Source organism: Corvus brachyrhynchos, unplaced genomic scaffold (genome assembly GCF_000691975.1).
Source record: "Corvus brachyrhynchos isolate BGI_N302 unplaced genomic scaffold, ASM69197v1 scaffold17, whole genome shotgun sequence".
Taxonomy (NCBI): Eukaryota; Metazoa; Chordata; class Aves; order Passeriformes; family Corvidae; genus Corvus; species Corvus brachyrhynchos.
Genome location: NW_008240046.1, coordinates 6,081,520 through 6,091,395, shown reverse-complemented (window position 1 = coordinate 6,091,395; position 9,876 = coordinate 6,081,520). Strand labels below are relative to the sequence as shown.

General features: G+C 44.5%; 1 protein-coding gene across 4 annotated transcripts in view; it reads left to right on the top strand.

The window, feature by feature from the left end:
- Nucleotides 1-9,876, top strand: part of CORIN (corin, serine peptidase) — a 125,317-nt gene that overhangs the window by 1,016 nt on the left and 114,425 nt on the right. The window contains exon 1 of one of the 4 annotated variants that reach the window (XM_017744345.1): nt 48-68. The exons of the other annotated variants lie outside the window; for them this stretch is intronic. Within the exon in view, the coding sequence (XP_017599834.1) occupies nt 63-68 (6 nt within the window). The 5' untranslated portion in view covers nt 48-62. Of the gene's footprint in view, nt 1-47; nt 69-9,876 lie in introns of those variants that run through there. 4 annotated transcript variants of the gene reach the window in all.

Genomic DNA, 9,876 nt, shown 5'->3' with positions numbered 1-9,876 from the left:
AGCACTCCAGTGTCTAAACTTGCGGGGACGCTCCAGGGACGGCTGCGTTCAAGGGGCGCGGGATGCAGGTGAGCCGCAGCCAACAAGCGCTCGTTGTTGGCGTCTCAGGGAGAGCCGAGCATAGCCCTGGCCCCGGTTCTCTCCCCAAGTCAGCGCGGAAGATCAGCGGGGCTGCTATGCCCGTTAAATGCCCTATCGCTGGAAGGAACGGGGAAGAGTTGGCCGAACCCGACGACAACAGGTCCGGCCAGGATTTGCAAGAACAAACTTTGGGCTTAACCTCTGGTAGGACTGTCATGGCAGCTCCATCGGCGGCCGGGCTCCCGGAGAGCCGATGCACCGTGAGCCTGGCGCGGTAGTTGCCCCCCGGCATCAGCTGGAGCTGGCTTTACCCTTGCGTCGGCGCACCTTGGGGTCGGGTGGAGGGACCCCCACCCCCTCCTACGGCTGTCCGGCGGGATGGTACCGCTGGCCGCCACCACCCACGGGAGGATGTTATCCCGTACAGGGTCACAGAGGGGGCAATTGATCCTTCCAGGCAGAGCCAGCACGCTTGTGTGGTTGCAAGTGTCCGAAGGGGATAGCGCGGGTGTGGGCAGTCTTCCAGCGTACACCTGGGAGGAGGGATGAGGGGGTCTGCCCTTATGGGAGAGGCTGCATAAGAGGGGGCGAGAGGGAACTTGCAGAAGGTGGCTGCCTCGTTTGTGCGAACTTGCAGGGTCGGTCCCCCCAGGCTGCCCTTCCCTCCGGGAGCCGGGGAGCAGGTGTCTCCCCAGTGTCCCCGGTGCGGGTGGCGCCGTCAGGGGGGCAGGCGCGGCGGGGGCCGCAGCTGCACAGCGGGGCCGGTGTGGAGCCCACGGCGAGAGGGAGCGTCCGCAGGGAGGGACCGGCTGCCCTCTCCCTCTCCGCCGCCGGGAGGGACCGGCGGGGGCCGCGCAGGAGTGCTGAGCCTGATGCGTGGCGCTTGCGGAGAGGGCGACGGAGCTTCTCGCGCTGTCACACCGATCGTACGCGACCGAAACAGCACAGCTGCGGATTTCACAAGTTTATAAACATGGCAGTATACTTTAGTAATATCATTGCTCCACTTGATTTAAAATGCAGAATCCTTGGATGCATTTCATGGCAGGCGATTAATTAATTAAATTACTAACAGTCGGGTTGAGATGGTGAAACTCTGAAGTGAAATCAAATATCAAAAGCTTTTAATGCATTTACGGGATCTCTTGGGAAGTTTTGGCTTTCAGCAGTAAGAGTATGGTAGTGGATTTTTCCACATGGCTACATACACCCTTCCTGTGCTCCTAAAAGATGGGCCAGTCAGCAGGACTAAATTCTTTAGTTTGTTTTTGTAATGGATGCTCTAGTTGGAGACCTCTGTTATAAGCTTGGATACTGTGACACAGGGATGAATTAATGTGTCACTGAGATAATCCAAGCAACTAAAAAGTAGTAACAGAAGAAATTAGAGAACTGAATCCCTATAAAAGCTGGTGACATCCCTAGAGGATCTTGGACATCAGGGTTCTGTAGAAAGATGGGGTCTTCTCCAGGTGAACAAAGGAATCCTAAACAGTGTTCAAAGCTCTTTTAGAAATGAAATGTTCATGAATTTTCTCCCTCCTCCAAAGGCCATTTATGGAGTACCCCAACAGGCAGATGGGTCTTTCTGCCTGGGGACAAGGCCGGCCCTTCAAGTCCACATATAATCCTCACTCAGCATGCATTTTTAAGGAGGCCACCAGCACTCATTTTCCTGAGAAGGCTTTAATGGTGATGAGCCAGGCAGCACAGCATGCTTTCCCATATTAGAGGAGTTTGCTTGTGCTCTTAGTATCTCAGGACAAAATATTGTTTTTCCTGAGTCTTTTGGAGCTGGACCTATAAAATACTGAAGAAAACATTCACTTCCTTTCCACAAGTCTTAGCTGGCACTTGACTGTGTGTAGATAACTTGAGTGTCTGGTGAATTCAAAGTATTATATGTAGATGGTTTGATGTGTCATTATTGGAGGTGTTCTGTAAAATGTGTACAGGGCAATTTAATATATCTTTATTATTGTTTGGCTGTTAATTATGTATTAGATGACATCTGCAGATACAAGTGAAAGCCAGGACTGTTAACAGTGCCAGTAATTATTTTAAAATGTGGGTTTACTTGAATGTAGGAATTGCCCTTTTTTTTCTTTTTTCTTTTCTTGCTAAGCTGATATACATGTTTAGGTCTTAGCACTCAGCTCCTTTGAGAAACATTACTGTCCTGCCATTACATTAAGTCCGTGTATTGCCAGACACACAATTTCTTGTCATTACTCACATAGCCAGACAAGGAGTGTGTGCAGAGGCTGAGGTGGATAAGCACCTAGACAGAAATCTCATTTGTCAGGAGAATGGTCCTTTCAAGAGAAGGTGGAACAGGCACGGGAATGTTGGGATGGTTATATCTGGCAAAGAAATCCAGCGGCTCCTACTCAACTACTCTAACCAATGAATGCTGAACCACAAACAAATCCTTCGTACACAAGCAGGAAGACAGTGTGGCTAAGTGGCTGTTTGAGCTCTGTGAACTTTTGCCATGCTGAGGGCCAGCAGATTCAGGTCATCCCAGTCCAGGAGACACGACATAAGTGCTACTGGCACTTCCTTAAGAGGTGCTGTGGCTTTGACTCCACCTGGACCAGGAGGCCCTGAGTACCAGGTCATCTGCTTTCAGGCTGAACAGGTCATGCTGTTACACAGTTACATACAATGGCACTATTTCCTAGTGTGGTCAGGTTTTAAAAGATGGTGGCTATAGCTACATTTTGTGGGAAGAGTCTGAATCCTGTCAGCATGTCAGGTATCCTCAGCAAGTGCTTACAAGGCCAGATGAATGTCTTGTTTCTGAATGCCGGCCAGGGTTTGGCAGGGGCGGATGTCAGGCCACTTGCAGCAGAGCAGTTTCAGACTTGCACATGCAGCTTAGGCCCTTCCAAATGAGCCTGCCAGACACCTCCTGATATTTAAATGCCTCCAGGATGAAGCAGCTAAGCAGCAGGACTTGAGGGGTGCAGTCTGACTACAGTTTGAAATACTGATGCTTGTAGTCTGTCCCAGTTTCTTTCACTGTCAAAAAGAAATGGACCTCATAAGTGGCAGGCTGGGTACATACAGTTCTTCTGTGCCAGGAGAGAAGCGTGGGTGATAACCCACTGTGAAGTGATGGATTGTCATGGTAGGACAAAGAAAGCTTAAATCCTCCTTGTAAAGGTCTTCGCACTCAGAGCAGTGACTGAAGGCAGTATCCAGATAGCTCCAGCCTGACTACTCTCATTGCCTCTGAATTTTTAATTCTCTTGGCCCTCCACAGTCAGTTGTCTTGTGAGTGTGTGCAGTTTCACCTAGAACTGTCCTGACCCTCAGTCTGGGTGCCAGGGCACAAGAGCCCCCCCCGCTCCCCCACTTGCTGGGACCTGTAACTGCGGGTGCCAGCACGTACGTGGGGTGCGCCCTCACTCCCCGAGGGGCCGCATGAGTTAAAGTGGAGGAAAAGAGGGAAGGAAGAGCACTTGGCCTTTGTCCCTTTGGCTCTCGTGGCAGCAACCCCCGTGTCCAGCGGGCTGGGGCTCCCCCACCACGGCCGCCTCGCCCGGCTGTGCTGAGGGCGAAGCGGGGGCTGCTCCTGGGTGCCTCTCCCAGCCCGCAGCCCCGCGGCAGAAGAATACGATGCCGATCGCATCCTTTCCCTCAGTCCCCCGCCCTCTATAAATAACTCTGGCTGAGCTGACCTGTCAGATTCCCCCAGCAGAGCGGATCCCCTGACCCGGGGCGCCTGCAGTGGAAAGTCTGAATGCAAAACATACCGTAGTAAAAATAGAGCGGCCGGGGAGCCCCGCCGGCAGGTCCCGGCGGCTCTCGGTGCCGCACCGGGCCCGGCTCTCGCTGTCCCCTGGGCGCTCCCGTCAGCACTGAGAGCTTCCCCCTGCTCCTAAATCTATGTACACTTTAATGCCCCCATGGTGAATGCTTTTCTTGCTGTCAGATGGAAGCATAATTCATTTTTGCTGTGGAACAGATAGTTCCCTTTCCAAGTAGCGTTTTTAATTTCGGCTTGTCTTTCTACCCAGCAAAGATGAAAGAAATACGAATAATGGTTTAATATCCTAAATGTAAAAATAATAATGAGATAACTGTCGAGCAAGAGCTTCTCATTTCAAAAAGAGGTGAGAATGTTGCTACCTCTGCAGTCGGAATTAGATTCCATCCTGTGCCTACCTTATGCAGACAACTGCTCCCCTGAAGGGATAGATGCTCCTTGGCTATGGTTTCAAGCCATTATAATTTAAAGCAAGGCTTGTAACTAAATTGTGCATATGTTACTTCTGGTTGTTTTACCTGCAAAATTTGAATATCTGGAGGTTGAAGCCAGCAATACACACCAGAAAGTACTGTCTGATGCTGTTATGCCTCATCCCTCTGGTGCATCTATGTCACAGTTCTTAGCCCTCAGTGCCTGCCGGAGCACAGCCGACTCTGGGGGTGGTGGTGGCGTGGCCTCAGCCCACAGTCAAGCACAACACGGCCACTTGCTCTCTCCCTACCCCGTCCTGCGGGATGGGGGGAGAAAATAGAAAGAATGAGAAAGCTCATGGGTAAAGATAAAGGCTAGGAGATCACTTCCTGATTACCATCATGGACAAAACAGACTCGAGTGGAGTAAATTAGTTTATTACTGATTAATACATATTGACTGATTCAGATATTGTGAGACAAAAACAAAAACAAAAAAAGAAGCATTAAAACACTTCAGGGAAACACCTCTCGTTCTCACTTCCCAGACTTAGCTTCACTCCAGACTCCTCTCCCTCCCCCTTGTTTTCACCACAGGTGGCACTCAGTCCCTTCACTGAGGCAATGAACAGTGCAGGGAAGGACTGTGGTTCTCTGCTACTTCTTTGATCCTATTCATCCTCTGCTCCGGTGTGGATCCTCTGTGGGCTGCAGTCCTTTTGGGAGTATTTGCTCTGGTATGGAGCGCATACCTCTCTGACCTTGCTGTTGGCGCTGCTGTTTCTCACTCTTTTTCTACTTCTCTGCCTGTGTGGTGTTTATGCCCTTTCTTAAATACTTTTTCACAGAGGCACCACCAGCTTGGCTGATGGGCTCAGCTGTGTCCTGTGGTGTGGATCTATGTGGAGCTGGACATATCTGGCACACAACAGCTCCTGCTCTCTTCTCAAGGAGGCCAACCTTGCAGTCCTCCCACTGCCAGCAGCTTGCCACTTATATGGATGTCCGTGTAATTGGGGCAGAAGTGGTGGCCAGAGTACTGACCAGGGCAGCAGTGCTGCCTCTGTGGTTCTCTGCTTCCCTGTCCCTCTTCCCCTATCCCTGAAGCATGAAGGAATGAAAAGAATCCAGCCATCCTTCGGTTCCTTTACATCATCTCTGTCATTAGAGTGGAACTTTTGCAGCATCTGCTTGTTTGGGTGCCACACAGTTTCCAGTTCTCTGGTTTTGTTAGAGTTGTTTCCAGCATGCATAAGGTAGTTTTTTAGCATGTTGCCCCCTAGAAAGTGAATAGAGGCTGAAAATCAGATACTGACAGAGCTGCTTTTGAATGGTGAAATTTATGCTGTGATGGTTCAAGCCCTGCCCCCGGGGAACAGCTCCTGTAAGTCTGTGGGAAAAAAGACTCTCAAGTTGCATCACTGCAGGTGCTCCTGTAAGGTATTGCTCTGCCAGAATTCCAAGGCTAACTTTTTCTTGCAAAAGAAGTATTTTTTATATCCGACATTTAATTCATCTTCACCTAGTCCTTTAAGGGAGAAGGTAGAGTTTCCTTTTTTTAGGACTGCATGAGATTTCATCTACTCCAATTCACGTGTCGTAGTTCAGGGAGTTTCCAGTGTTCAGTGGATGGTGCTCTTGCTTTGGGACTGATTGGTGAGTGATTGTCAAAGATTGTCTTTTCCTTCTTCCCTTTCTAAAACCTGTAACACTCAGTTCCGCCATATACAGAACCCGGTGTTTTAAAAACGAGTGTGGTAGAATCTTTCACAACTGATTTGCTTGATGCCAGAGAGAGATTTGACTTAGCGGTGATGTAACAGCAGTAGTAACTGCCCAGAGCAATTCCTATTACTGTTCATCACCTCAAAGAACTCCCAGTTTCAAAATAGCCTATACTGTCACTCCAATGTTATTGAAAGTTACTTGATAACATCACAGACTCAGGAAGCATTTCCTGAGGAAAGAGACTCTCATTTCCCCCCTTTTCTGCCTCTGAGTGAAGCAGTGAGAAATCGCTTATATGCTCCCTGCATTGTTCATCTCATTAGATTTCAGAAAGCAGTCAGGTCATTCTCTTGGAAACAAAACCACTAGTAGATAGCATTGAGGAGTTTTCCATCCCACAGATCTCAGTCCTGCAGCTTTGCATTCATGTAATAGTACAGCATATAGCTGTAATACGCAATTATGTCTTCTCCAGACTTCCATGGGACAGTGGAGCAACATGGAGATGTCTTCCATTGCTGTTGCTTTTGCTGTCAAATTTTTTGCTGGGTGGATTATTTTGCCTGTGCTAAAATTGTCCCGAAACCAGTGTCACCTGGAGATTAGAGAAGCAGCACATGCTACAGTTCTCAGGCTTTTTCCAACCTCCTGCATTTTCACATCTCCACGAAGAAACAGACAGCTGAGCCCACCTTGCCTTAACAACCTGTGCATTTTTGCCACGACACAGTATTGAGGGACAGATGTTGCTGAGAGATACTTTAATGTTTGAAAGATGCTAGTTCTGTGCATCTGCAAATACTATCTAAATGGATAATATATCTGAAAGAATATTAGGAACTGTAGAGTAAGTAGCTATCTTTCTTCTTCTCTTTTTGATATATAGCATCTATGTAACAAAGAAATTAGTAGTAAATGCCTTTTCTAAAGCTTCGTTTTGTCCCTGCTCAGCCATTTTAAGGGTGTTAGTTTAAATAATTTGTAGTGCATGTAGACAAGTCTGGAAAGGAAGTCTGAAATGAAGACTGAATGTGTTTAAAAGTTGTTAACAAATCTTTTTCCCTATAAAGTAAGATATATGGAATAGCATTGATGGTAGTCTGGATGGTTTGAGAATCCAGATGGTTTCCACTTGCTTTTTCCTTATCATAGATAGGATTATTCTATTACTCTTGAAGTTGTACAAAGAAAATATGAATGGAAGGAAACCTGACATCTGCTCTAGGGATGGCAAATTGAATATTCCTAGCCATAAACACAGTAGGGTTTTTCTTATTTAGCAAAATAATGCACCAGATTGTTATTGTTTCAGTGACTTAGATGGATGTTTTTATCCCATAAATCTTTATGTGATCCATAAAACTTCAATATCATATCAAAGTCAAATACATACACCAATATAAGTGCATTGTTAACCCACTTAATCTTGAGTTTTCTGTATCAGCTCATTTTTTTGCAAGTTCAGCATAGGTTTAATCGTTTAATGTCTAGTCATCTCTCCAGTTATTTCTGTCACAATGTCCTGGTAGTTTAAAAAATATCCTTCTCTTTCTTTATTTTCTTTTACTGAAACAAAATGTTCAAAGATTACGTGTTTCTGAACAAAGAGGTATCCTACTGAAAAATGAATGAGTCACCTCTAAATTTTTTAGGTAGTAGGCTATCGACCTTTGAGACATTGTGTAAGTCCATTTGCATCTTTGGGAGGAGGTCAAATAAAAATCCAGCTACGCTGAACAGATAAGGCTTTGCTTTGACACTAAATCATGTCCTTTCCTTTCATTAATATTGCTGTTGGCCTTATCTTTGGTCCAAGGGTTAGTATCTTTTTATTCACAATTCAGAAAAAAGTCAGTAAAGTTAACATTATACATTCAGATCCTAAATTTTAATTTCTTCTAGGCAGATGTTTATAGTTTAAAAAGAATTATGCATTTTAGGGAAAAATTAATAAGAAATGCATGAAGCATAAAGAGACAAATGCTTCTAAGAAGATTCCTGCAATTTTTTATCTTGCGTTCTAGTTTAATGTCCAGTTAATGTAATTGAAAGCTTCTGATTTTAAATGGGTTAAGCAATGGTATACTTTTAATTTCTTCTAGGCAGATGTTTATAGTTTAAAAAGAATTATGCATTTTAGGGAAAAATTAATAAGAAATGCATGAAGCATAAAGAGACAAATGCTTCTAAGAAGATTCCTGCAATTTTTTATCTTGCGTTCTAGTTTAATGTCCAGTTAATGTAATTGAAAGCTTCTGATTTTAAATGGGTTAAGCAATTGCATAATCTGCAATATGCATGGCACAGACATGATGTACTGGTCACCTCCAAGTTCAGAGGGTTAAGCCTACTGATGAGGCATTAACAGGAAGAAAACGTATGTCCAGTTATGAACTCTAACTGCCTTGTGTGGGATAGGGCTTCTGATGGGATTTCTACTCAGGGGACTGATACACTGAATGGGAGCCAAAGGATAGGCAGGATTTCTTTTTGCCCTTTGTAGTTTTCCAGGCTTGAAAGATTCTTTTAAGAGGAGGTTTTCCTCTAAAACTATCCCTCCACCACCTCAAAATGTTTTTGTTTTTTTTCCAAATCTTTTTATTGTCAGAAGGTAGGCCACTAAGAATTTTTTATGGTTTTTTTAATGGTTTCCAATTTTTCTTTCTGGTGCTAATGGCTCTTCTGCAGTCATCTGCTCATTGAATTCCCAGCAAGGCAGGAACCTGAAGAGGGTGCTGTGTTACTCCCTGCCTGCTGGGTTGTGATTCTCCACAATGTGTAGCCAGAGGCTTGCCATCACTGTGCAGTGTGCTTAGCTCAATGCAATGAACATCTGGGTAGTCAGGAAAGCATTAGAATAGTCTCTCCGTGTGCTCAGAAAAACAGCGTGGCACTGTGGAAACTTTCATGAGTAATTTTTGCAAGCCATAGCAATTTAAAGAAAACTAATAACCCCTAGAGCATGAATTCTGCATTAGTTAAAGAGTAATTTCCCCAAAATAATCTCCCCCTGCTTGCTGAAGTGGGCTGAATGGATGTTTGTGTTCTGGCATTGAGAAATATCGGATAATGCTAACCAGAGTCTAATCGTTAAAATTAATGCCTTTCATACACACTTCAGTTTTTAAAAAATATTTGCTATCTTCCATATGTTTACTGAACCTTGCTCATCTTATGAGGCATGGCAACACCACACATCTTTGCCACCAGCTGTAAGTAATAAAGAAGAGAGAGCTTAGAATTGTAGTAAGTTTGCCATCAGCTGTACTATTTGCTAATCTGAACATTCTTGAAAATTCAGCAAAGTTCCATCATAAATGTGGGAAGTATCCCCGTAGTAGTTGCAAGTTTACATCAGTGAAATTCTAAATAATTGTAAATATGTACAATATGTAAATAAATACATAAACAATTAACATTTATGCCAAAGTGGAATCATTATTCAGCACCACTTCTCTTTAAAAATTAAAGAATTGCAACATATTGGTATTTAAGAGTGATACTGCTGTTCTCTAGTAATGATAAATATCCTTTTTTCCCTGTCTTCTAATTCAAATTTGGAAGACTGATAGGTATTGATTGTATATGTTGGCTAATGGTGTGTCTAATTCTTATCTATAATGAGATGGAGAACAGTTATTGGTATCACACATGGAATCCAAGAAAATCCTTTCTTTTCCGCTTCCATCTTTTGTGTGAGATGTTAAGGATCTGTAACAGAGAATCAAGATCAATAGTTTGCTTGTCATTAACTTTCTGATTTCTAAATAAAATATTTTCAGGGAGACAAATTATTAAATTATTTATTTCTATTTAATTTGATAACAAATAGATGTTTTTCAAGGTGCCTTTATAATCCACTACATTGCCAGAATAGAA